This window comes from Paramisgurnus dabryanus, chromosome 22 (genome assembly GCF_030506205.2).
Source record: "Paramisgurnus dabryanus chromosome 22, PD_genome_1.1, whole genome shotgun sequence".
NCBI classification, from domain to species: Eukaryota; Metazoa; Chordata; class Actinopteri; order Cypriniformes; family Cobitidae; genus Paramisgurnus; species Paramisgurnus dabryanus.
Window position 1 is genome coordinate 25,026,189 of NC_133358.1, and position 27,917 is coordinate 25,054,105.

At 37.6% G+C, this 27,917-nt stretch overlaps 1 protein-coding gene across 1 annotated transcript in view; it reads right to left on the reverse strand.

Moving 5' to 3' along the window:
- Nucleotides 1-27,663, reverse strand: part of col11a1a (collagen, type XI, alpha 1a) — an 83,101-nt gene extending 55,438 nt beyond the window's left edge. The window contains exons 1-11 of the mRNA XM_065258485.1: nt 27,295-27,663; nt 19,167-19,331; nt 17,794-18,007; nt 14,259-14,421; nt 7,581-7,706; nt 5,625-5,705; nt 3,943-4,047; nt 1,921-2,229; nt 1,071-1,133; nt 328-369; nt 160-222 (exon numbers count right to left, since the gene is read on the reverse strand). Of these exons, the coding sequence (XP_065114557.1) occupies nt 160-222; nt 328-369; nt 1,071-1,133; nt 1,921-2,229; nt 3,943-4,047; nt 5,625-5,705; nt 7,581-7,706; nt 14,259-14,421; nt 17,794-18,007; nt 19,167-19,331; nt 27,295-27,418 (1,455 nt within the window). The 5' untranslated portion in view covers nt 27,419-27,663. The remainder of the gene's footprint in view (nt 1-159; nt 223-327; nt 370-1,070; nt 1,134-1,920; nt 2,230-3,942; nt 4,048-5,624; nt 5,706-7,580; nt 7,707-14,258; nt 14,422-17,793; nt 18,008-19,166; nt 19,332-27,294) is intronic.
- Nucleotides 27,664-27,917: the final 254 nt, after the last annotated feature.

The following is a 27,917-nucleotide window of genomic DNA, read 5'->3' on the forward strand; positions in this document are numbered from 1 at the left end:
CTTTTAATTACGAGCCACTGAACCACTTTTAGTGCTATTTAGCACCGTTTGTGGCCATAATGTGAATCATTAAAAAAAAAATAATAATAATCTTGCAAAACATGAAACTTTCATAAGCCCAGATGGGACCATGGAGTGATCTAAGTAATAATTTCTCACCCTGTCACCTGGATCTCCACCAGGGCCAGGGGGACCTTGCAAACCTGGAGGACCAGGTAGTCCCTAAAAACAGAGAAAATCAAATTAAGTTAAAGACAAATCAGAATACAATGATAGCTCAAATGTGGTTCACATAAGTCGAAAAATACAAGATGCTAATGAACTTACGGTAGGGCCAGGTGGTCCAGCGGGCCCCTCAATAAGCATTCCCTATAAAAAAAAAAACATAACAGTATATTAATATGTATTACATAGCTTCATACTTGCAGTAGTGTACTACAATAAACCTTCCCTTAAAGCAAACAAACATGAATTAAAAGTTTAAGCTGTCCGATTTAGACTTTACAGGGCATTTAATCTTAAAGGGGCCATGTCACAAGAATTTTTTAAGATGTCAAAAAAATCTTTGGTGTCCCCAGAGCACATAAGTGAAGTTTTAGCTCAAAATACCATATAGATAATTTATTATAGCATGTTAAAATTGCCACTTTGTAGGTGCATGCAAAAATGCCATTTTGGATGTGTCCTTTAAAATGCAAATGAGCTGATGAAGTGCAAACACTGATAAAAATGATGGTGGTTTGATGCAATTCAAACTCAACTGTGCTATCAATTATTTTTTATCTCTCTTTCTCTCTGAACTAAATGGCAGTGCTGTGGTTGGATAGGGCAGAATAAGGGGCGGTATTATGATAATAAGATCTCCTTATGACATCATAAGGAGAGCCAAATTTCAATGACCTAATTTTTCACATGCTTGCAGAGAATGGTTTATTGGGTTGAACGTTTTCACATTTCTAGTGTGATAGAAGCATTGGGGACCCAATCGTAGCACTTTAACGTCTGATTTTCGTGATATGTCCCTTTTAAGTGTTGAAGGATAGGTTTGTGCATTGTTGTCTCTAACCCACCGGCTCAATAACTGCAGGCTCTCCCTTTTCTCCTTTCTGTCCCGAAACAGCACCTCCTCCAACCTGCAAACATAAAGGAATAAAAAATGAGACAGTCAGGCACATAGATAGATAGATAGATAGATAGATAGATAGATAGATAGATAGATAGATAGATAGATAGATAGATAGATAGATAGATAGATAGATAGATAGATAGATAGATATGTGACAGAGTGTTAAGTGAATGAGGAATATATGTGTGAAATATACCGTAGTAAACTATGACATCATCACACCCTTGAACCTGTGCACAGGTGGGTGATAAGATGGCTACTGGTGCGCTGAAAGTTTGGAAAATACATGGGGGAAGTATGAGCTTCTTTAGGGAAAGGAGGAGGAGAAGGGTGTGTATGTGCAGACAGCTGGGTCTGTGGTATGGGGTAATTGCTGTGTCCCTGGGGCACCATGGAAGATAAGGCACTGACAGTCAGGGAGTTCAAATCACAGGTTAAGAGCGTCGGTGTAAAGATTTGTGTGTTTATGAAAGTGTGCTTTGGATGACTTAATGGGTGAAAGGGAAAAATCAGATTTTTTTGGAAATTCAGGCAAATTGAAAAGGTGCATAAGTCTCTAAAGTATGTTTTAAAGATGCCAAAGAGTCGACCTACTATAGGAATAGGTTAAAGGTAAACTATCACCATTCACCGATCCATGCAAGTAAATTATGAAAGAATAGAGTCCATTAGCATAAACCAATCCACCGAAAAAAGTCAAACCAGAAGTTGTCTACAAAGATGGACCCCATGCAGAATAGGATTCGAGCACAACAACCCCATCAGCTGTCCATGCAGCTCGGATCCATACTTACTTCCGACCTCACTTCAGTCTCATCTATGTCGGTTTCCGCGGCGACCCCTGGGCCAAAAGCGTCCTCATAATTGGCCGTGGGGTTCGGAGCAACATTGCCGAACTCATCGTACGCTCCGTACTCATACTGATTTTTATCAAGCCCAGTCACATCATACTCCTTAAGATCATACTCCTTAAAGTCATACGCATCCAATCCAACGGGCTCAGTGGTACCACCAGGCAACACAGCCTCCGGGGCAGCGGTCGGGTCCAGAGCAACCTCATGCCTCTCAGTGACAAAGTCACTAAAACCCTCTTCTTCCTCAGCCTTATTTTATCCAGATAATGTGGCGGGAGGAAAATTTGAGCAACGGAGGGAAAATGGATGTTAGTTAAAGCAAACACTACTGTGTTTATATTCTAATGCAGAGCATATTAGGAAAAGCATTTAATTTTGTGCAGCAAAAAGGTAACGCTTTATTGTCCCGTTAAGAATTAATATATTTGGATAAAAAGGCAAAAATAAAGCAATTGTTAATTTGAGCAAAATGTGTGAGCATTTTTGTTTTATTAACAGGGGGACAAATAAAGCGTTAACTTAATGATTAAAAGGCAATATTCATCACATTTTAAATAATATGCAGTCTATTAGAGACTTCAATATATTTCTGTCTTTTTTACACAATATGGTACTGTTAAAAAGCAATTATTTTTTTCAAAGGTAAAACAAGACAGATATATATGAAGTCTAAGAGGTTTTTATATTTGCACAATTTAAAGCATGTATGGTGTGATCAAATGCAGAATACAGTAACAGTTACATGTTAAAATTATAAATATAAAATACACGGAAATGTTACTGTACTCAATGCATTTGACAAACATTGCAATAAACACAAAAGCAGTGATTGCTTGTTGTTACCAAAACCATTGACACCAATATAAGCAAACCAGCAGTGCCACACTGTCAGAAAAAAGTCAAATAATGGCTCCTAGCTGTCACTGGGGAGGTACACTTTAAAAAAAGTACACCTTTGAGTACATACGGGTACCAAGGAGGCCATATTAGTACATAATGGTATGAACTGTATACATATCTGTACCTGAATGGTACATATACACTGCTTGTCTTGTTTTCAGTAAAAATATCTAAAAATTCTTAAATTAAGATGCTTTTTCTTGATGAGCAAAACGACCCAAAAATAATTCTAGATTTTAGACCAAAAATATCAAATTTAAGTGTTTTTGTGCATTAAACAAGCAAAAAAATGGTCAATGGGGTAAGCAAATTTTTCTTGCATTTATCTTGAATTTTGTGTTTAAGAAAATTTTTCACGATTTTTTGCTTACCCCACTGGCAGATTTTTTTGCTTGTTTTATGCACAAAATCACTTAAATTTGACATTTTTGGTCTAAAAACTAAACTTATTTTCTTGGGTCGTTTTTCTCATTAAGAAAAAGCATCTTAATTTAAGAATTTTTAGATATTTTACCGAAAACAAGACAAAATTACTAAGACAATTTTTTCTTGAAATTCATTTTTTTGCAGTGTAGGACCTTTTAAAACTGTGATACTGCCCCAGAGACAGCTTTCTGACAGTGCAGAAATTTTCAACAAGGCAAATACTGTGACGTTCCTTTTGAATGTTTAATTCGATGTTCATATCAGCATGCGGATGCTTTACATCAGCTTGCTTAGGAAACGCATTATTGCATTATCTTATCAGTGATGCTACAAAATGGGCTGACATAAATGGCATGGCAACCCGCTGAGAAATACTGGCTTAATATTTTTAAATTGTACATGAAGTGATCTGCCAAACAGAAAACATGGCGAGTTTCGTGCACAATTTATGACATTTCTTGAAATGACATTCCTTGAGTATAAAACACAAAACAATTGCGAATTTGCTTTTCAATTGTGTTGTCTTTGTCATTTCATAGCAAATACTTCCTTGTTCGGAATTGTTCGTCTTTCTTCTCCCACACGTTTAATGACCCTCGCAACACAACAAAGCTTACAGGAAAATCGAAGAGTTACCTGATTTGGTCCAGAGTTTTCGACCGGAGACAGAGTTTCGGTAGCATCTACCGTTCCGTAGTCAATATCACTTTCTGTATAGCCCCCGTCGTCTACATTGTTAAGCTAAAGCAGTTTACAGTGAGAGGAAAGGGGGAAGAAAATAAGAAAGTAGGAATTACAAGGAATGAAATGACAAGCGTTACAAGGTCGAACCCCTAGGACCGACTGCGTCCCTGGACGGTCTAGTGTAGAGAGGAGGGCGGACGGCAAGCTCAGACTATCATCAGAGATTTCCCTGACTGAAAGGAGATCTTGATGTGTTCACATCTGAACTATTCTTGTAATATTACCCCTAGATTGGCGTGTCCCCATGATGTTGAATGCGGGTGTCCAAAACTCTTCTTCTTAGTAACTAACATTTTAATTGCCGCCTTTTTTAGAGCCTGGAACTTATAGGGTTGGTGAAACATTTTTGGGGTCTTTTTCGTCCTCTTCAATGTCTTGGGGACACTACGTTTCACTCTCTGGAGAAAGGTTATGGTGAAAGTAAAACAGACAGAGCACATCAACAACATTCAGGATGACATATATAATCGGGGACATTAAAGGAACACTCCACTTTTTGGGAAAATATGTTCATTTTCCAGCTCCCCTAGAGTATAAACCTTGATTCTTACAGTTTTGGAATCCATTCAGCTGATCTTCAGGTCTGGCGCTAGCATTTTTAGCATAGCTTAGCACAATCCATTGAATCTGTTTAGACCATTAGCAAGGACTTTGCTGCCGTAACATGGCTGCAACAGGCGTAGTGATATTATGCAGTGCCCGAAAATAGTCCCCTGCTAAGATACTAGGGACTATTTTCGGGCACTACGTAATCACTACGCCTGCTGGAGCCATGTTACGACAGCAAAGTCCTTGATTATTATGACAGTTTAAGAGTATAGTCCTAGCCATATCTGCCTAGAAAATCGCAACTTTTAATTTTCTGTCAGTCTTAGTACATGATGTGACTACAGTAGAGTCAAGTTTAAAATAGGAAAAATATCGAAACTCTTTGGCTATTTTTGAGTGCGATGCTAATGGTCTAATCAGATTCAATGGATTATGCTAAGCTATGCTAAAAGTGCTAGCGCCAGACCCGAAGATCAGCTGAATGGATTCCAAAACGGTGAAAATCAAATGTTTAACTCCATGGGAGCTGGAAAATTAGCATATTTTTAAAAAAAATGGAGTGTCCCTTTAAGCAAGGATTAATTGGCGTTTTTATATGAAACCAAACTTCAGACTTGCTTCAAAGAAATTCCAGCTATCCTGAAACTTATCCAGGGAACCAAATAAGCGTTCAATAAACAGTATCCAAAGTTTAACCGAGATGAGTTCACAAAGAAGGTATTTTCTTTTCGTATACTCAACAAACACACAAGACAGAACTGGAATAGACATTAACCACATACATGGACAAACATACACTACATGGGCAAAAGTAGGTTAACTATTTAAACAAGTTCAAGGTGTGTTAATGGATTAAAGTGTATTAATATTAATATTCTGTAATGAAATATAAACATATGATCTTTAGCTCTCATACGTTTGCCCTATGTCATCAAGCACATAAAAATGGGAGGAGCCAAAAGATTCTAAGACTGACAGCAAGATGTCCCATGACATCACAAAGGCATTAAGATTCCTGCATTTACCTGCGACTCAGAATATTCATCTGTCGCTGTTGGGGTCATTCCTTCATAATAATCATATGATTCACCGAATTCAGTTGTGTACTGCATACAGGGAGAGGGCAAAAGAAAGGTTAGTAAAGCATGTCCAAACAATATAGCTCTATATGGAGAATGTAATCTACCCTTTGGGTGCATTACATAATGTTATGGTTCAGTTCTGTTTTACAATGTGTCAAATCCTTGTCACATTAGACATTAGTCTGCTGTGTTATGGTTAAAAAATCTTAAAAGCAAAAGGAATGCTTAAATAAAACAGCAAACAAAGAAAGAGTTAGACTTACAGGATTGACTAATTATTATGTGAGAGAGGCACATAGTACATACTGTATTCATTACTTTAATGTGTAACACCTGATGTACTTATTTTGATACAGGTGGGTGTACAGAGGCTAAATCAAAGGGCTCGGTACATCAGGGACAGTCGTGAAAAAAGATAAAAGCCAAAGCCTGAAATCGCCTAAAACTATATGGAGTTTCAGTGTGGAATTTACAGTCTCCCTTTTTTAAAACAGGGCAGATTATAAACTCAGATCTAAAGAAATTCCCATTATAAACACCATTTTAAAGTTACATTACATATAAAACTTTATGTGTTGACTGGAATTTTAATTATAATTAACTTTACACACAGTATGTACATATCCTGTGCAATATAGTTTGTGCGAATATACTGTAGATGAATTTAAGATTTTCAGCAGTTTAGCTTAAGCTTGGTTTTGCTTTAGGTTTAGGCTCAAGCTGCTTCAAAAAAAACAAAAAACAAATGCTGGTCAATTTTATGATTTAGAATTGGTAATAAGTTGCTATATATGATGCCAATCAGAACAAAGCTATTTCTTGGTTACAACCACTGATTTATATAAATGACTGGATTTACGTTAATCATTTTATGTGCAATACAATGATTTATATAGATCAGTGGTTACAACTAGTAATGCACCGAAGTGAAAATTCTGGGCCGAAACAATACTGAAGATTCTTGAAAATACTTGTATTATTTTATATTTTTATATATTTTTTAAAGTAACACACCAAAATGAAATGAAAATTAAACAAAATATACAAAATATCTTTGTGCTGATTGGTTGGATTACCATGCACCCCCCGAACTTAGTTAATAAACTTTATTTAGATATTAATATTATTATAAAATGTTAGATTCAGCTTTTCAAAGTCAATTTTACGAAAAAAAAAGGACATGACCAGCCCTGTACTCATTCATCAATTATGATGGTAATTAATGAATGAACAGTTTAATAACTTTCATCTGATATAGTTTTCACAGTTTCTTCCTCTCAATTCCACACAAACAACACCCACCAAAACAGCAGGAAGGCTCACTAAGCCACCGACTCAAATACAAAGCTCAAACACAAGTATATGCTAATCTTTATACACAATATGAATGCAAATACAACAGCCAGCTGGCTGGTGATGCATTTCTCTTATGAGAACAGCATCTTAGCTACACGTTTGCTATGATAAGGCACGAGAAAGAGGTTTATTGATGTCTCACGGATATGTCGACCCACTTCCAGCTTCAGCCGGATGTAATGGTTAAAATCGATTACAGATATCTGAACTGTCATGGTACAGACAGGGTGCTATTGACCTTTCTGTCTATGATCTATTGTTGCATGCATTTTCTGCATCTATCAATATGAACTATATTTAAAACCACTTAATAGATTAGATAAATATAACCCAAATGCTTGAAATAAGTTTTATAGACAGATTTCACCAATGTATGATTTTCAATGTTTGCTTTGTTATTAAATAGATACGTTGGGCCAGATAGTGACATAAGATCACTACACAAATTGTGTCACAGTGTCAAAAGAGTTGGCATGTGGGTATTGTGGGTATGGCAGCAAAGACCCTTTCCTCTGAAGGTCATAGTATGTCCTGCTGACTAACCTCCTCCTCTGGTTCCTGTGCTTGTAATGTGTCTTTGTGAGGTACGTGACAGTCTGGGCTGTAGTGTTCACAGTAGTCGTAGGCTGCTTTGGGATCAGCCACAATCAGTAGCTGCTGGATATCACCCTGAGAGAAAGACAAAAAGATACACACTGTTAAATATATACTGTATGCTCAATACAACAAAGAAAACCTTTATTAAATTATAATACTGACAGATCTGGTCCTGGATGCTGATGTTGGTTAGGTTCAACACCAAGGAACAAACATATACTGATAAAATGTATACCTTAAAGTCGCTTTGGATAAAAAGTCTGCCAAATGCATAAACGTAAATGTAAATAATCATATTATAGCACAGCATGAATATAATATTAAAGGTGCAGTGTGTAATTTTTAGAAGGATCTCTTGACAGAAATGCAAAATAATATACAAAACTATATTATCAGGGGTGTATAAAGAGCTTGTATAATGAACCGCTATGTGTTTATTACCTTAGAACGAGACTTTTTTATCTACATACACAGAGGGTCCCCTTACATGTGAGTCGCCATTTTGTGCCGCCATTTTTTTTACAGAAGCCCTTAACGGACACATTTTTTTACTAAGTTGTCTCCGACGATGACATGTTTGTCCGGTGGCGGACTCCGTAGCTTCTCTATGTTTTTTAAAAGCGAGGGGTGCTTACCATCATTTATCAAAATATCATAATACTTTTTTATATTTGTTTTCCTACTATGGAGGTCAATGGTTACAATTAGCTATGTGCTTACCCTTTAAAATGTAGCTAACTAACTAACAATGTATTAAAATGTGTATTTGAGACATTCTCTCTCTAGTATTGCAAAAAACTAATTATCCAGACAATGGGAAATTCTGCTCTCATTGTTAAAGTTCATAAGCCGGTATATAAAACACGTGTCATCACGAAACACCTGGTTAGAGGAATCCCAACAGGAAACATCTCAGATAAAATCTGTTGAGTATGTTATGGATAAGCAACAGTTCATTAAACCTGTTGGTCAACACCTTATTAAATACATAAGAAAACAGTCACAAAATTACTGTAATAAAATCTGTTTCGTGCCAATATCATATGTATTGTATAGTGTGGCACTTTATATTGTAAGATCTTTTGAATTTTTAGGTCATATGTCTCTTATAAACTATATATGGACCAGATCTTCCTTATGTGATGTGTGAAGCTTTCAAGCGCTGTCATGGCTGATACTTGTTACTGGTACGAGACCTGGACCTGCTAAGAAGCATTAGAATTAAAATTCCCACTTGGCACAAAAGAGAGAGAGAGAGAGAGAGAGAGAGAGAGAGAGAGAGAGAGAGAGAGAGAGAGAGAGAGAGAGAGAGAGAGAGAGAGAGAGAGAGAGAGAGAGAGAGAGAGAGAGAGAGAGACTATGATATCTAGCAGGGAGGCAACCACAGCGAAAAAACAGCAGGCTGCAACTTGTTAGAGGACGGCTTGTGTGTGTACGTGCGCGCATGTGTGTGTGTGTGTGTGTGTTTACACTGCTCTCTGTAACCCAACTGAATAAACAAAATGCTCAGGTGTGCCCAGTAAAACAAGGGGATGCTAAACCTCCTCATTAAAACTGAATAGCATGTTTCATGCCATCATTTTTATTTTAGACATTCTGACCTCCCAGAGCAAATAAGCTTGCAAACTCACTATAATTATTGAAATGCAAAGAAATACATTTATGCATTTGGGGGATGCTTATAACCTAAGCGACTTACAGCCCTATTAAAAAATCCAGCAAAGACCAGCATAAGCTGGTTGCTGGTTTTAGATGATTTGAGATGGCAGTAGCTGGTTTAAGATGGTCATCCCAGCCTGGCAAATCTGGTGAGTCAGCTGGTCTTCCACCCTTACCAGCTAAGTCCAGCTAGACAAGCTTAAAAAGTGACCAAAACACAGCTAGACCAGCAAAACCACCTTAAACCAAGCTGGGAGACCAGCTAAAACCAGCTTATGTTGGTCTTAGCTAGATTTTTCAGCAGGCAGTGCATTCAAACTGTATGTTTTTACAATACGGCTACTCCCTGGGAATCGGCTCCATTAACTTTGGGCTGCTACTGTAATGCTCTACCAGTTGAGCTTGTCTGTAAAATTTTTCTAAAGGCGTTTTAACAGAAACACCTGAAACAAAGATGATACTTAAATGCTATTATGCTTCAGGACAAACCATATCACAAATAATATTATGCCAAGCTACATCTGAATTGCTGTTGGCACTATTCTGAAAATTTACCAGATAAACCAGGATTGGTCGAAAAATTCAGGCTGGGGATTGGAGTGCAACCAATTAGCATTTAAAAGTTGTTTTATTTGTGAACTTTCTCAGATGTTTTCAAAAAGGCCAAAAAGGAACTGGTTTTATTGATAGATTAAATGTTTTACAGCAAGGCACATATATGCAATAGGAAAGATGCAGTGCTGCTAATGACCCACGAGTCATTTGTAAACATCTTAGGCTGGTTACAAAGCAGGTAGTTTGTCTAGAAGTTCCTGTGTGTGTGAAAAAGTATATGACGTTCAGACCCCCAGCTTGAGCATAAAGTAAACCATTCAAATAGCAACTTAACACAGTAGGACACCCGTCATTAAGTGCCGTAATGTCTCAGCTTTACAACATTTGGGTTATTTTCTTGGGTCATTTAATTGAACTTAACCGCTTTAATTACAGAACTGCAGCGAGCCAATGGTGGCAAGCAAAAAGCGTGAAACCAAAACAGTGGTGACCTTTGATGTACCCGAGGTAAGGGCTCCGAGCTGATTGGCTGCATAACACAACCAATGGCATTAGTTGTGGTCACCTCTCAGACAATATAGCAATTAAGACAACAACCTTGTTACTCAGAAGCTCTGAAAAGTGTGAATGTGTTTCTCAAGCTGTGCTCAAGATTTTACTAAAACAGAGTAAAAAATAAAATAAAAAACATGGCACTAATTTTTTTCTAGAAGTACATCCTTATTTTTTCCAAGGAACCCAGTATACAGTACACTTTTAAACTCATTCTGAGTCTGCATAAATCAAAGACTTCTTTACAAGCCTTACAAAGTGTTGATTCATCCAGGCCTCAGTAAGGTATGTCACTCCTATGGGTCTGACCAGGTATTTCCTCCATATTTCCCAGAATACACTTCAGAAGTCCGCATGCATTAGGAACAGACACAGTTTTCATGCCCTCACACAGAGACCTCTGTGTTTTCGACCCACACAAATCCCAACAGAGATCCTGAATTTAAAACTGGCCATACCTCTCGCTGCGATCTATAAATATGCAGATTCCTAAAGCAAGGGACAAAAAATAGATTCTGAAACTGAACTGTATTTAAGATCACTTTAAATGACCTATTAAACTTCTTTTCCTAATATCTTAATATTGTTGTTAATAAAAATGCAGAAGTGGATTATAAACAGTACTCAGTTCTGCATGAACATATTCCAGGTATTCATTGGGACCGAGGTTTAAGCCTCATGTGGGTCATGTTTCAATTTCATGACTCCTGACGCTTTCTTGTCTTGTCAATCAGACATAATGCTAACAAAACATCCATATTTTCCACAAAAATTAAGTTTTAAAGGAATAAATAATATGAGGTGTCTTTTCCAATCCCCCTGTAACCAGACTCTCTCTCACACACATGAAAACACTGACCAAAGACCTCAATTTTGGCCCCCTTACTACGAAGCAAGCAATTCAATATCACCTGTCAATCAGGCCATTGTACATCCTTATTTACAGCTTTAACTCAACGTGACCCTGCACATTCCACACTACCTTAACTGTGACTTTAAGAGCGCAAACACACACAAAACAACACAGTAAAACTGAATAAAAGCTGAGAAAAAAGATAAATTACACTGCACACAGTCAACCTGATGCTTCGACATGAATAAATACTGAATAATGACATTTAAATGTCATATATCACACCAAAGTCATAACTACAATAACAGATTAATAATTTAATTTACCGCTGCTCTGACCTCGACTAAATCCCACAAGATGTGATGTTTTTATACACTGGGATACAATTTTAAAGAGGACTGTGTGATTTCTCAAATCGAGAAGTTTTCAGTGAGTGAATAAAAATGTTTTTTTGTGATTGCTGTCAAATTACAAACATAAACGGCTGAATCCATTTGCATATGTATCCAAAAGCAACCTCACATCCCCAAATTAAATGGATAGTTGACAGAAAAATGAAAGCCATATGTAGCTAGCATTTTTTCTTCACCTGGTATACATGGACTTTTAATGATGAAAAATGCCAATTATATAATGGATGGCCTGAAGTTGAGTATACTTACAGCAAATTTTAGTTTTTCTGTGAAAGATTCCTTTAATATTAAACGTTTAGCTCTCCTTAAAGCACATTACATTACAAAATTTCAGACCAATTTAGTAGTATTACTGCACGGTAAAAAATACTTTGCTGCCTTAAAATTTTTTGTTGAATCAACTCAGATTTACAAGTCATTTCAACTTACTATTATTATTAAGTTGTGACAACTCTTCTATTAAGTTGTGACAACTCTTCTCTGTTGACATGACTTGCAAATCTGAGTTGATTTAACAAAAATTTTAAGGCAGCAAAGTTTTTTTTACAGTGTGTGTCATGCTTATAAAACTTTAGCCATCTGTCATGTCAAAAGGCCAGATCAATCTTTAAATGAAGAGACCTTTGACTCTAAGAAGCTTTAATTACAAGGTGAATGAAGCCTTCATAACCAAATGTAAGGGGAAAACCTAAGTTCCTATAGGAAAACAAAAGGCACACAAGGCTTGTCTGTGTTACCCACAGTACAGTTATATATTTAAAAGAACCCATATCCACCATTACTTTTGAAATTATTTTGTTCAAACCGAAGCAACACTCTTAAAGAGCACCTATTACATTGCTAAAAAAACATTGTTATTTTGTGTATTTGGTATAATACCATGTTCGCGTGGTTTATAGTTATAAAACACATAATTTTCCACAAACCGTACATTTTTGGAGCACCAGATTTCCCTGTCTTCCTGAAAGGCACAGATTTTGTACACAACTGTCCCTGATTGTGACGCTCCTTACCATGTTTGAAATATTCGGTTGCTAACAGGATTTAACTTACAGGCTGTGAGGAATTATGATAATGTCGGTCTTCGCTACATCATAAATCCCAGGAAGTAAACTGTTTCCTACAATCTGGGTGTTTGTTGAAGTCCGAGAAAAGATTTTTACGTTGGAGACGATAACTCGCGTCATTGTTTACTTTGGGTTATACTACGGGGCTGTTGAATTCTTGAATCTGATTGGCTGATGAACTTTCTGAAGTGTGCAATTATTTTCTGGGAAACGCATGGCGAACGTAGTTCCAGGAAGCTCTCTTGACCGCATTACAGTTCCATATCACTTCGCATAGTTAACTGTAATAACGGACTAACAAAAACAACATGACAAACGATTTTCCGAGGCAATAACAGCGCTGTTAAGAGACGCACAGAGGTAGCCTCATTCAAACAATCTCTCTCTCTTGCTCTCTCTCTCTCGCTCTCTCTTTCTTTCTTTCTCTCTCTGTGTCTCTGTCCCTCTCGCTCTCTTTCTAATAACTGCATTAGAATGCTATTAACGGCTCAAGCCTCCATTGCCAGGTTTAAAATTACGTTTTTGGAACAAGCAAAAGAGCCGTTGGATGAGACGCGGATGAAATAGTCCTAATCACAATAGCAATTTGAGTACAGAAACTGACGAATCCCTTTAAATATATCATTTATTTGATGTCTTGAGGTGTGGTAACCATAGTATAAGCAGAATAATTGACTCCGGGCCGTTGAATTATTGAAAAATAATGCACACCCGAGGTGTCACCAATGGCCCGTCGTTAATTATCCCTTATGTATTATATTTCTATTATTGACCTTCAAGAAACAAGCATACATTGCATACGTGGTGATTCTGGTGGAAAGCAGCCCTGTTAAATTCACTACTGACCAGAGGAAACAATAACACACAATGCAATGTTTGGTGTTACCACCAAAAAATAAAAAATAAATGCTAACAACAGACCATGGACATGGAGCATAAATACCGATCGTTCTCTTGCAAGAACAAAAGACAGCAATAAAGGATGCTAATGCAATAAGTGTTAGCTAACGGCGACACAATACATATGGCACAAATTCATTGTTGAGGCATTCCCCCAATTGTGTGCAATGTTGCCATTTATCATAGCTAAACATCTTGAACTACTTGTTTGGAAGACTGTAAACAGTAAAGCGTAGTCAAAAGGCAATGATCATGTTCAGACCAGCAAAACCATCTGAAGTCCACCTTGACTAGAACTATCATGTCCAAGCCCAGCAAACCATCTTATAATGATTTTAAAGCAGAATTTAAAGATTGAAGCTCTTATTTATAGGCTAGTTACTTTCAGCCACATGCTAGTTTTATTTGTCATAAAATGAATGGCACGTTTTGCAAAGGTTTCCAGGGCAGGCCCATAAATATTTTACCAGCTCTTATTTACTCGACTGCTCTCAGATGGACAGATGTTCTTAGTGTAAAACTAAACACATCAAAGACAAGACAATTCATTCATTATGCAAAGCTGATGTATAGTCTCTCTAGCCGCTCATGCATTCCTTTACAATGAAGTATAAATCCGATTTACCTCAAAAGCTTCCTCATCCAGGATCCTGGTGCCAAAGACTGTTATGCCATTGGTGTCAATACCGGCATGGTCACTCCTGGCCAAGGGTTTGGTCAGCTTCTTCTTACAGTCAACTATTATGGTCACGGTTTTCTTCTCAACGCTGATGCCTACACGATGCCACCTGAGATGCAAAAGTAAAGGCAGAACATCAGCACGTGACACTTATTTAAAACCTCATGTAATTTGCCTCTATTTCTGAGATATAACATTTCCGGCCTGAGTGGGCCACATTCCAGCCTGCAAACTTTGGCCTTGTTTAACACTGGATTAAACTCATTAAAATCCAGACCAAATCCCTCCGTGAATTATTCGGCATGACAGGCACCTCGAACATTGTAGGAAGTGTGTGTCAGAAAGTTTAGGCACAGAAACTGAACCGTACATGCAAAACATTGAGCTGAAACCGTTGTTCGGGATCTCAGTCATGGTGAGATTTCAAAGGCATATCAATTGCACAGAAACAAGGGCGATCAATTTCCCATAATCCACTTCAACAGAAGGGAAAAGCTTTAGTCTGGCTCGTGTCTTTAATGTGCTTGGCAACCCTCAGCCACAGTAAGACAGGGCTACTTGTGTTTCGAATACAATGATTGCTTAATTTAAGTGCCAAGGAATTAGTTTAAACAAATGATGTGAATGACTGATACAAGTGTGATAGATAAACACTGCAATACTTTATGACTTATTAACCTGATAATATATAGGATTTTAAAATGTCATAAAATCCCAGAAAAGGCTGAAGTTCTACTATTGACGCTACGGTTGCGTTTTGCTGGCCAAAAGCCTACTGAAAAAAACACAAACTTACCACTCAGATAACATTTGATCTCTAAACAATTGATTATTCCTCAAAATCTGTATCTTTGTCTGATACAGACTTAAACATAAGCTCTGTTTACAAACACAGAGCTACTGAAAAGAGCTGCTCTGTGAAACACCCAATCAGAACAGGGCTCAACATTATTATTCATGACCCCTTCAAATAAGACTATTTCAATTTAAAAGCAAATCCTAGGGTTGTAAATGGACATGTAAAACTGTCTTTGGATAATGTTTGCACTTAATTAAGCCATAGACCTTCAATGTAGATATCAGAGAACAATTGAACATATTATTTCAATGCATTTTTTGGCATATTTAAAGGAAAACACCACCGTTTTTCAATATTTAACTATGTTCCTTCCTCAACTTAGATTAATTAATACATACCTTTTTTTTCAATGCGTGCACTTTTAATCTTTGTACAGCGCTTCTTGAATGTGTTAGCATTTAGCCCCATTCATTTCTATGGCTCCAAACAAAAGTTTTATTTTGTGCCATGTTTACTCGTGTAACTACTCATGTAACAGTCTTTAAATAGGGAAAACATGGAAGTGTTTGGTGGCTTCTAAATTCATCCCTGTTTGGAGCCATAGGAATGAATGGGGCTAGGCTAAATGCTAACACATTCACGAGGCGCTGTAGAAAGATTAAAAGTGCATGCATTGAAAAAAGATAGGTATGTATTAATTTGTCTAAGTTAAGGTAAAAACATAGTAAAATATTAAAAAATGGTGGTGTTTTCCTTTAAGCATCTTAATTTACTGAGTATGTCAATTGTGTCACCAACTCTTGCAATACAACGTTTCAACATATACATCACACTCTTTGATTTACATATTCATCATTTGAATCTCTTTTCAACCAACATTTATCATTTTTCATAGCCTTTTAAATATTCATTGCAACTACACTCTTAATAATAAAGGTGCTTCATGATACCATAGAAGAACCATTTTTTTGCTGAATGGTGCCATAAAGAACCTTTAACATCTGAGGAACCTTTCTTATTCACCAAATGTTTCTCATAGTGAGAAAGGGTTGTTTAGGTTATAAAAAGGTATATGATTCTTTGACTAAATGGTTCTTCAAGGAACAAAAATGGTTCTTCTATGGCATCGCTGCAAAGAACCCTTTAAGCCCCATTACGTTTAAGAATATAGAAGCATAATAATTATGCAGAAATCAGTACAATTTGTCAAGCATTGAAACTTCATGTCAAAGGTTAAATTAAGCTGCTGACAGCTATCTGTTTTGCTATTACGGTAAGAATAATTTCTAAAAATCCACTTGTGGCAGTAATTCTTTCGGCATGAGGCAGCTGAATTAGTACTATAATCCTCCACACAGAACATTACCGGTTTTGGAGCAAAACAGCACATTAATCCAAAGTGTTATGCTTATTCTGACCGACTGCCCTAAATATTAACCAGTAAATTGTGATCATAATTAAAAATCAATTTAATTATGACTCATTGAAGCCAATAAAGCTTGTTGTACCATGGGGCTGTTGAATGCTTTATTCTGATTGATTGAGAAATGTTACACGGGTATGAATTATATTTCGATATATGCACACCTGAACCGTCAAATGTCTTTAAATAACCACCAGAGCAATGTCCTGACAATGTCTGTGGTAACCTGGGTATAAGCAAAATAATTAAAATAATTGACATTATTTGAATATAATCTGGTCTGCTTTGTGTCGTGCGGCATAACCACCCTGGGTGTGCATTATTTTCGAATAATTCAATGACTCGTCATCAATTATTCCTTACATAATATACAGCATGTGTTTGAATAACAGTTAACTAACTTCTGCATGGAAATAGTGATTAGATGATGTCATCCAGAGGATTTATTCCATATGTCAAGCACCTGCCCCAACTGATCCAAATTTTTTTCTTTGTAATATCACAAAATCTTAAAGGCTTATGACTGTGAGTCATTCTAAGTCGACCTCTGGCTCAACTTAATACAGAAACCACATCACACCAGTCATGTAAGGTTCTGATCTGTCAACGTTTCAAACATTTATGTCAATAAAGAACACAATATTTTGCAATGGCGGCCGGGGACTTCTCTTCAGAGGGGCGTGAATTCATAATATGTGTTCGGAGTGTCATGTAAACCATGTGCATCACGTGTCTTGTCAAAATACGTGCCTGCTGCACACACGTCAAAACCGTTTATGATAAAAAAGACGCTCACAAAATGATTCACTATTATGCATGAGATTATGTGAGTATCCGGCAAACACAAGCGTCTCTTTTTAGACGCATCTGCAGCCGGCTCGTATTTTGACATCACACGTGATGCACATAAGTTCAGATGACGCAAAGAACACATATTTTGAAATGCGAGCCACACATATGACGGGCTAAATACATGTTGTGACGAGCTTCGCATCGCGCGCCTTCGAAAAAGAAGTCACCGGCCGCCACTGATAAATGAGTCAGACTGGCTGAAGACAACAGTGCATTCAATACATGCAAACTGTATTATCAGTCCAACCAGTGACCGTGAGGAACAAAAGCACAAAAAAACAAGAGTGAAACTCTTGGGGTGCACAAAAGACATCCTGCTGAAACAGTCTGATGACCTCTGCATGGCTCTCTGTGGATGAATCGAGACAGCCCAAAAAAAATACTGGCTACTTCAAGGCCTAACTTACTTTCCGTCGGCCAGGTTGAGGGAGCGGAACAGGGGGTAATCCTCAGGGGCGGGTTTGCCCGTCCGATCCTCGTACTGGAAGACAGGTGAGCGTCCCACCTCGACACCTATTTGCTGGATGCCTTTCTCATTATAGATGGACAAAAGGAACGACTGGGTCCCAGCTTTGGGCCTGACGGTGGTTAGGATGGAAAAGTCTTCAGGGAACACACCATCTACAACACAAACAGGTGGAAGGTTTACCAAATTGCTTTTTAGGATTGACGTGACATTTTCCGGCTTTATTAACTCTTTCCCTGCCAGCAGTTGCCAGCCAATTTGTTATGATTTTCACAAAAGTTTAATGCCTTCCAGTAAATATTCTTCTTAAACTATATGAACATACAATATATCAAATGAAAGAACAGACCCTCTTAAAACGTTTCATCCTATCTTCAATAGTTCTCTTTTATCATCTCTCATATATGGGTAGGTTGCTTAAAAAATACAAAATTTTGAGCAAAAAGCTTTTTTGTGAAGGACTTTTGATAGAGATCAGATGCAGAGCGATTCTCAAAACTTACATGGACATAAAGCTGTTTGCCATAGGACAATACTTCCGGGTTTTATAAGTTGGGAAAGAGCAGTATTAATAGCAGTTATAGCGGTATTGCGGAAAGCCGGAAATACTCGTCATTGGCAGGGAAGCGTTTTCTCTGGCAGGGAAAGAGTTAAACACCTAGAGGCAAGCAGTTTTTTGTTGAATTGTTGTCTGAGAACCGTAAGATTTAAAAATCTTTTAAATTATTAAATGTAATCCTTTGTTTCCATCTCTAAAATGCAGATGTAAGAATATTTTATAAACAGCAGATATTTAAGATTATCTAGGCTCAACAAATATTAACAAGTTGAAAAATCCATCTGTTTTCAGCCATATAAAATAACATCAGACAGTTGAAACTTTATAATCACACATTCCAATGATATAGCACATGCCAAATCTATTGAGAAATTGGAATGACTTGAAAAGAAGTGCATGAGTCGTAAACCTCTATTGTACTTGTTTGTAAAATAAGCAGCTATAACATTCTGGACAACAACCTCGCATTCCACTGAAGAAAGAAAGTTCAGTTTCGAGGGATATACAAGTGTGTACATGACAAAATTTTCATTTTTGCGACTTTAAAGATTCTGATACGCAGCTAAGTGGACAAACCATGCTGTGGTCAGAAGATTTCATCCAAGATCTCCTGCAGCTTAACAATACAAGAGTTTGAGTGAAACATGGCCCTGCACCATCAGGCCTAGCATCTTCTGTCAAAAGCCCTGGCAACCGCAACAAAGGATGCATTTAAACGGCTGAACACAGGCGCATGTTTCTGGGGTTCGGCTTACCTGGGAAAAGCTGCTTGGTGGGAGCGCTGATCTGGGCGTTCTTGCCTATTTTATAGGCCGCGTCTGGCTGTGATCCTTTTCGGTTTATGCAAAATCCTGAAGTTTTCTGTATTCCTTCGGGGACATTGTGAAATTCTAATACTTTTAGGACATCCACAGGTTCTGCTGTAGGGGGAAGAAAAGACACAGAAGGCTTTGTGTAATGCTTTGGTAACATTTATGCATGGGACACGTAAAGGCCAGGTTTAACACCTAGAAGTCTATTTATTGCACTCGTAAGGTGCTACAAATAGTCCGTCACAGCGATGCCATAGAAAAAAACGTTTTTGGATGTTGGTGAAAGAAAGTCTAAAGAACTTTTTCCACTACAAATATGTTTATTCGCAGTCTTAGGTGTGCCTAGAATGTGTCTGGAAAGTTTCAGCTCAGAAAACCCCACATATTATCTGTAATAGCATGTCAAATATGCCCCTATTTGGGTGGGAGCCAAAAATGTTTGCTTTCATATGTGTACCTTTAAAGAGTAACTAAACCCTAAACCAACTGTTTTTAGTTAATGATCTGTAAGAATGATGCTTTATTAGTGCTGTTCATTGATTTTAGTAAGTTTTTTGACATTTGGATATAAAGTGTTTCAATACTATAATATATGGCGTAAAAACGTCTGAGTGCTGCCCTCTTCAGGTTGAACGGTGGCTACTGCAGTTAAATTTTCCTATTGGATGTTGGGTCCAAAAAAGAACTCGTGACATAAGCAGGTTCAAGCTCACCACACCCTTGTTACGATCTCACCACACACTTGGTACGAGCTTAGTTCGTCCCCTCTCTCTTCGTTGGGATCTGCCCACTTTTCTTGCATTTTTCAAATATTGCCAGTGGGTGGAGTCAGGCTCTGACCAGGGGTTTAGTTACGCTTTAAATGCAAATTTGGGTTTAAATTAAATCTGATTCCTGCCAATACAGTCTGGAACAAATAGTATCTTTAGCCGCATTAGTGTGCTAACAGACAAATTTTGAAAAACTTTTGGGTAAAATGAATCAGTTAGTCAGTGGCCGTGGGCGGGGCTTCATTAATGTGATGTCACATTAACAATAGGATCAAAACAGCATGTCTAATGAAGTCTCGCTTTGGTTTAAAGGGGATTAAAAAAGAAGAGAGTGGATTTTTTTCAGACTGATCTCTTGGAAAGTCGTGTTGTAGTCACGCAAAATGTGATTAATTTATTCATTGTCCATGGCACGAAATTCATGTTTTTTTTTTTTTTTCGTGTGAATTTCTATAAATAGTTTTTCGTGTCCATGGCACAACTTTCTTTTTCGTGTCATTTTATGTACTGTTTTCTCATAGTTTTTTTTTTTCTTGTTTTCTTACCATTGTCGCTTGGGGTTGGGGTTAGAATCACTTTGTGTTACATTTTTAGACATCCTAACCCAAACTCCAACTCCAGACGAGAATAGTTTAAGAAGCGGAAGAAGAACATGTAGAAGTAAGTACAACCCAAACCCCAAATCTAACAACAATGATGGACAATGATTTAAAAATAGGGGGGAAATTTGAAAACAATAAATAAAATGACACGAAAAAGAAAGTCATGAAACAGACAGGAAAAAGTATTTATAGAAATTAGTGCAAAATGACACAAAAAAGACATCTGTGCTCAAAAAAAGCTGAATTTCGTGCCATGGACACGAATAAATTAATAAACTTTTTTGTGACTATAACAGGACTTGCCGTATGATCATGTTGATTTTTTTTCATTGTAGGCTTGTGTTTACACATTGTAAAAGTGGATTTTGCATAATATATGCCCTTTAAAGGTTTTTATGAAAATCCATCATGTAGCATCTTTATTTTTAAACATAAATAAAATGTATAGGAAGAAACTTTTGAAGACTTAGCATAACGATTTGATGCAAATCTATAATCAAAGACAGCCTGTGCACCGGACACATTTACATTTTTCAATTACACAATTGAACACAATTTAACCTTCAAACATATGTTCAGAACAAAAACATGAAAGAAAACCAGGGAAATCAATCCCATACAGAAAAGTTTGACAGACTCTGGAGTTCATTTAAATATCAATGCCGTTTGACAAAAAAAATCTCTATATGAGTTTGAGGGTCACCACAGTACCCACATCTGGCAAATCATACAGTACAGTATGACAGACTGTAGTCTGCAAGTTTCATGAGAGACCCATAACACAAGAGAGTGACTCACTAATGCACAACAGTGAAAGTTAAGATCAATATTTAATATAATAAAATTCAGCTATCTGCTTTTCTTGGCTCCAATATAAAAACGAAACCTTCAGAAAATCTCTGACATTTGACCCCTGTAAAATGTCTGGATCCCTCCTAAACCCTTTGGAAGACACAGCTAGGTTAGGCAAACTTGTTTTATTACGACTAACAAAGCATGAGGAAAGATCAACACCGTTCACCCTGGAGCTTTCAGAAACACCTTAGGAAGTACCCTAGAGAACCAAAGCAAATGCTTTTCATGATTCAATGTGAATGTTTTAAACCATCAAACACACACATATGTAGACCACATGTATGTCTGCTGGGTGTTACCCAGAATCCACAAAAAAAGCGTCACTGGGTCGACTTCATTGTACATCCACTGTGTCTTACAGTGCTTTCAAGGTACACTTGTGTTCCCCTGGGCACCGAACCCATGACCTTTGTGCCGTAAACGCACTGCTTAACCAACTGAACTATACAATGACTTCAGCGAACGAGACAACTAACAATTAAAGGATGCTGCATCACAAAGGGCTTGACTTTAACATACGCTGTTATAAAAATTCTGGGGTACTAGGATACAATGTGTTCCCACAAAAAACATTTACCGCCCCATTTAAATCTAAAAGGAAAGACAACACTATTCTTCTGTTGTCTCTTTGTGCTTGCACTGAAAGATCCCCTACCCAGTCTCATGTAGATGGGTATAAATAGCACAAAGTGTGAAAATCGTGCAATATATACGCCAAATTCCAATTTTGGTGTGCATATGATACGCCAGTCCTTCCCATTCATTTAAACAGCGCATCTTTTTTGTCGTTTTATTTATTGGTTTCTCAAATTTTTTATGTTTTTTAAACCATTTTCGCTTGGATTTCGCTTGTTATTTAATATACAGGTTTCTCCATGTTTTTGTCTATTTTTAAGCCATGGTCGCTTGGAGTTGGGGTTAGAATTGGGGTTTGGGTTAGGATGTCATTTTTAAAGGGGCCATGGCACAAGACTTTTTTAAGATGTCAAATAAATCTTTGGTGTCCCCAGAGCACATATGTGAAGTTTCAGCTCAAAATACCATATAGATAATTTATTATAGCATGTTAAAATTGCTTCTTTGTAGGTGTGGCAAAAATGTGCCTTTTTGGGTGTGTCCTTTAATATGAAAATGAGCGGATGAAGTAAAAACACTAATCACAATAATGGTGGTTTGTTGCAATTGAAACTCAATTGTGCTGTGAATTATTTTATCTCTCTCTCTCTTTCTCTCTGCACTAAATGGCAGTGCTGTGGTTGGATAGTGCAGATTAAGGGGGCGGTATTATTATAATAAGAGCTCCTTATGACATCATAAGGAGAGCCAAATTTCAACGACCAATTTTTACATGTGCTTGTAGAAAAATTTAGTTTACCAAAACTAAGTTACTGGGTTGATCACATTTTCTAGGTTGATAGAAGCACTGGGGATCCAATCATAGCAGTTAAACATGTAAAAAGTCAGATTTTCATGCCATGGCCCCTTTAAGTAAGACACAGTTGTTCTAACCCTAAACCCAAGCGACAATGGTAAAAAATAGCAAAAAATTAAGAAACCAATTAATAAAACGACATAAAAAGATGCGCTGTTTAAGTGAATGGCAAGGACTGGAATTGGAAATTGGAATTTGGCGTGTGTATTGAGACTGGGTTCGAAAGATCCCACATTTTCTCTAAGAATCTATAAATACTTTAATTTACAAATGTAAGACATCTATAAGACATTAAAATAAACTTTTGCAAAAGTGCAATCACAAAAAATCCAAACATTTGTGTCAGGGCTGTGAGACTAAGATTTTGCTGTTTGTTGTAGAGACTTTTTTACATTATTTACTTAGTAAAGCGATGAAGAAAGATGGAGTAATACAAAGTGGAAATAGTTTTAAATCATTCAAGGCAAGGAAGCAGAGTTTAGCTCTTTACGGTTGCCTAGCAACTTCGCATCTCGCCACATTGATATACAGTAAGCTGTGTCCCAATTCAAAGGGTGTGACCTCCGAAAGCTGCATTTCTACCTTTCTCCGGGCTGTGAAGGAAAGAATGAATGGATCGGTTTAAAAATAATCTTTTTCTGGTTCCATATTTATTTAGTAAGTCAGAAACGTCTCTCCTGTGTCGCACTGACAGAGGCGGTGGATGGGAACACCATGAATCCTCCATAGGCTAGTCATTTTAGGTCTCTTCAAAAGACGGCATTTAGCCTTCGTATTGGGATACAGCTATAGAGTTTAACTGGGGTGTTGTCATTTTTTGTCACAGAAAAATCAGCACATTATTGATATTTGATATTTATATTCAATATTTGATATTTCACACATTAATTAATATATTTTTACATTGAAAATACACATTGAAAATGAGTGATGTATGTATGTACTCATTTTTGTCAAGCTTTTTTTCAGGTATAAGTAATAATGTACACTGTCAGAAAAGGGTGGTACACTTTTGAACCTAAGAGTTCTTATTAGGGCCTCAAAAATACATATTAGTATCTCAAAGGTACATATTGGTATCAAATGTATCCATATGTACTTAGGGGTACACATCTTTTTAAGGGGTACAACCCAGTGAGAGCTATATTTACTAATTTCACGATTTAACACTTTGGTCATATCATCTGATTCTGGTTTGTGTGATGTTTGTGTATTTATACAGATGCACTAAGATGCTTGTCAAGGCAGACTTCCTCCAGACCTCATATATTCCAGATGTGGCGTTTTAGCCTGTGTTTGACCCTGCCATGCAAGTGCCAAAGAAAAATGTCAATACTCATAAATCCTTTTGAAAACCAACTGAGAATGAGTTGTCATTAGGACAGCTCACCTAAAGACCTGGTGTGATTTTAACCAGACGGTTGTCCAAACACACACACACACACTTTCTCTCTGTATTTCTTTGCATTGGACAGGGGTGTGTGAGAGGGTTGATTAGACATTGAGTGTGAAATTGAAGAGAGAGAGAGAGAGAGAGAGAGAGAGAGAGAGAGAGAGAGAGAGAGAGAGAGAGAGAGAGAGAGAGAGAGAGAGAGAGAGAGAGAGAGAGAGAGAATCATAAACTCTCTCTCTGGTGACTAAAAATGGGGGGAGGCGCTAAAGGAAGAATGGGCGTGTTCTAAATTTGCATAAATCATATAATTAAGAGATTCCCTGTTATTGTAACAGGAAGAGATTCTTGTTAAAATAATGGAGCTGGAGGACATGTGCTCTCACGTCAACTAAGCATTATGAGAAACATTCAAAACAGTGAGAATGTGCAACCTTTTTATGTTTGTACATTTTAAAGGTTGAAATTTAATGAATAGAGCTGGAAACCGTTTTACCTGCTGCTCCTTGGGACTCTATGAAATCAATGTCTCTCTTTCTCTCTCTCTCTCTCTTATCCTATATCTCTCTCACCCTTCACTCCTCACTCTCCCCTCTTTGACACATGCCTGCTGCTCGAACAAGACTGCATTATGCCACAGGCTCTCCGTGAGGCAAACTCCTGCAAAAAATTCCCTGTATATTTTTCCAACTTTTGCCACAGTAACGAAACATCAACGAACAATGCACCCTTTTAGTTTAATGCTGAAACCTGTTCACCTCATATACAAATATTAAAACTGTACTGTAATTATAAAAATCTAAACATTATGTTTACTTTTAATGGACTAAAATTAGATTAAACTTGTTCTTAAACTACTATGCATAATGTACAGTTTGCACTTTCATAGCCCTCATAGCTTAAAACTTATTGGAGATCTTACCTCTCCAAAAATTCAAATAAAACGAGAATTGTATGTATGCATACGTTTTTTAAAAATGCACAACTTATTTCATTTGGTCTTGGATCTGATCAGCTTATTATTAAATCTCTACTTTTAATTGCAGTCTTTGGATTTCTTGGCAAATCTGAGCCCATTTGAGATCCCCAAGTGAGATTTTAGGGGTCTTTTAGGGAAACACCTGATTCAAGCAAACGTCTCAGTTTCTGCTTCAAATAATCTCACTGTTGCATAGGAGAAAAAGTTGAGATCTCATTTGTGATTTCGCTTTCCTAAATGGGATAGCATGCCTCCTAGAGTAGCCAAACTCATCTCATGGAGACCTGATCGGCACCGTCTGCTAAAAGAGTAGGAATAGATCTCTAAAATGTGTGCATTGTTTGAAGGAATGCACATCTGAGGTTTCTGAGCCCCGAGGGCTGAAGAAACATGTCAGTACAGTGCCAGCTCAAGAGGGCATCCAGCACAAATACTTTCACGGGAGATGCAACATAAGTCTAAAGAGTTTAATACATTACATTATCAGCTACGATGGGGGGTTAATACGCAAACATAAATGTAACCTATGCGTTACAAGGAACAGAAAGGATCAAATAAATACTCCAATTCCTTTCAAGTAGCAATGCATCTTCTTTTTTTTTTGACCGAAACTGACCAGGGACATCAATTAATTCAGAGAGGACCTCTATTCCCGTAAGGGTGGGTAAGACCTATCATAAGGCCAGGCTGGGGCCTCTAGATGTCTCCGGGCCCTTTGAAGACTCCAAAATAATAGGGATGAGCAGAGAGGACAGTCATCAAATAACCTCTCAGCACTTAGTTAAGAAACATTCCCACCAAGATGTAGCAAACTCAGTAAAGACAAGGAAAACATGCAGGTCCTAAAAATAAGCTTGTATGACCGCTGTCATGGACTTCAGTGGGTTTAGTATTGGGGAAATGGAGGTAAGTAAAACTGTGGGTTAAAATGTCTTAAGTTAAAGAAAATGTTTTGTTAAAAACTGAGCATTAGAATATTTGATCAATCTTCTTCAGAAACGTCAAACAATTATCCGATTTATGTATTCACAATCAAATCACTTGTTGAAGCTCTTGGAATCGTGATGTGTGTCCCGCCCATTGTAAATCTGGACCTCCCTGATATCAATTACCACAAATCAAATCCTTATTTTAATTAAAGACCATACGCTACAATACAGCAACTTTGCAAACATCAGGTCAAAATGTAAGCAAACAAAATAAAGTCTTATATTCATACAAATTAATAAAGCAGTTATAGATAATCTCCTTCTATCACATTTGTCTCAATCTTAGTGGCATAAAATATCATCCCTAGAAGCCCAAAAATCCAAAAGATACTTTTCATTTTCTTGCATGGATGCAAAATGCTGAGGAATTCCACCCTGCTAACCGTGTCCACACACACCTAACGGACCACAGGTTCAAACAAAGGGCTTTTTTTCCCCAAAGTAAATCCTAAACTATCTTTCCTTGAGACTCACTTGACACATTCCTGCCCCCACCCTGCCACAGATTATATTAGACCAGAACTTAATATACAAATAATATGAAGTAAAATGTTTTTGTAGTTTGGACACATTAAGAAATGTAAAAAATACTGAAAGAATTAATGGTAAACAAACCAGGTCATGCGCAAACTCTGTAGACAACTGTTATATGCATATCTCTTAGCTACATTTAGGATTAAATGCAATTTGTATGTTTGAAATTGTGACCAACTTAAAAATAAACATAATAAAGCAACGCATAATTCACTTTTCTAGAAATGTGATATATGGTTAAATGTAGGCTACTCGTGAAAACCTTTTGGGGAACTGGTGGCTTTATTTAAATGAACTCCAGACTACACAATATTTCGAGATGTTGAAGATTTCATTTGCACTGGTGATTTTCTAGCTTGTTGCACACACATACAGGGGTCTCTAGGTCTGACCTCACCTGTCGCGAAAAGTTGAAATCAAACGCGCAAAAATCCTTAAGCGCAAAGGCAACGGATGTGTGCTTCTCCGATCTGGCGGTCCCTTAAACTTCATTAAAAAAAGTTTCCAAACCTATCCTTACCTGCTCTGACATTTGGAGCCTGCAGAATCAGGACGAGGGATGAAACTGTGATGAATTTGGTAATAGAGGAATCCAAAAGCCACCTTTTCGTTTTCCACATTGGGGACCACCTTAGCCTCTCCATGGTCGAGCGCCCACAAGTGTACAAAACCCGGGGCGACTTCTGCTTATTTGAAAATGATGTCCCTTCTACAATCCCAAATGTGTCCGATCTACTCTAAACAGCCATAGGTGAGGGCTATTTGGTTTCGCCAGGCCCCCTTCGATGCGTCTTTGCTCGCGCCCAGCCTTCAGACTGAAGGGATTCGGGCTTTAATCAAACTGAGACGCGAATCGCCTCACAGTCAAGAGGGCTGGACCCAGACCCGGGATTACAGGGAAACGACAAGGGAAACATACCCCGATTAGCAAATCACGGGGCTTGAAAGTTGGCTTGGGATCCACCCATCAGTTTTCCAAAGCCTCCCATGGTCGCCCTCTTGCGCGTCCCCCATGAACCAGGGAGACATTCCCTGGAGTGGCCTGGGAATGAGAGAGAGAGAGAGAGAGAGAGAGAGAGAGAGAGAGAGAGAGAGAGAGAGAGAGAGAGAGAGAGAGAGAGAGAGAGAGAGAGAGAGAGAGAG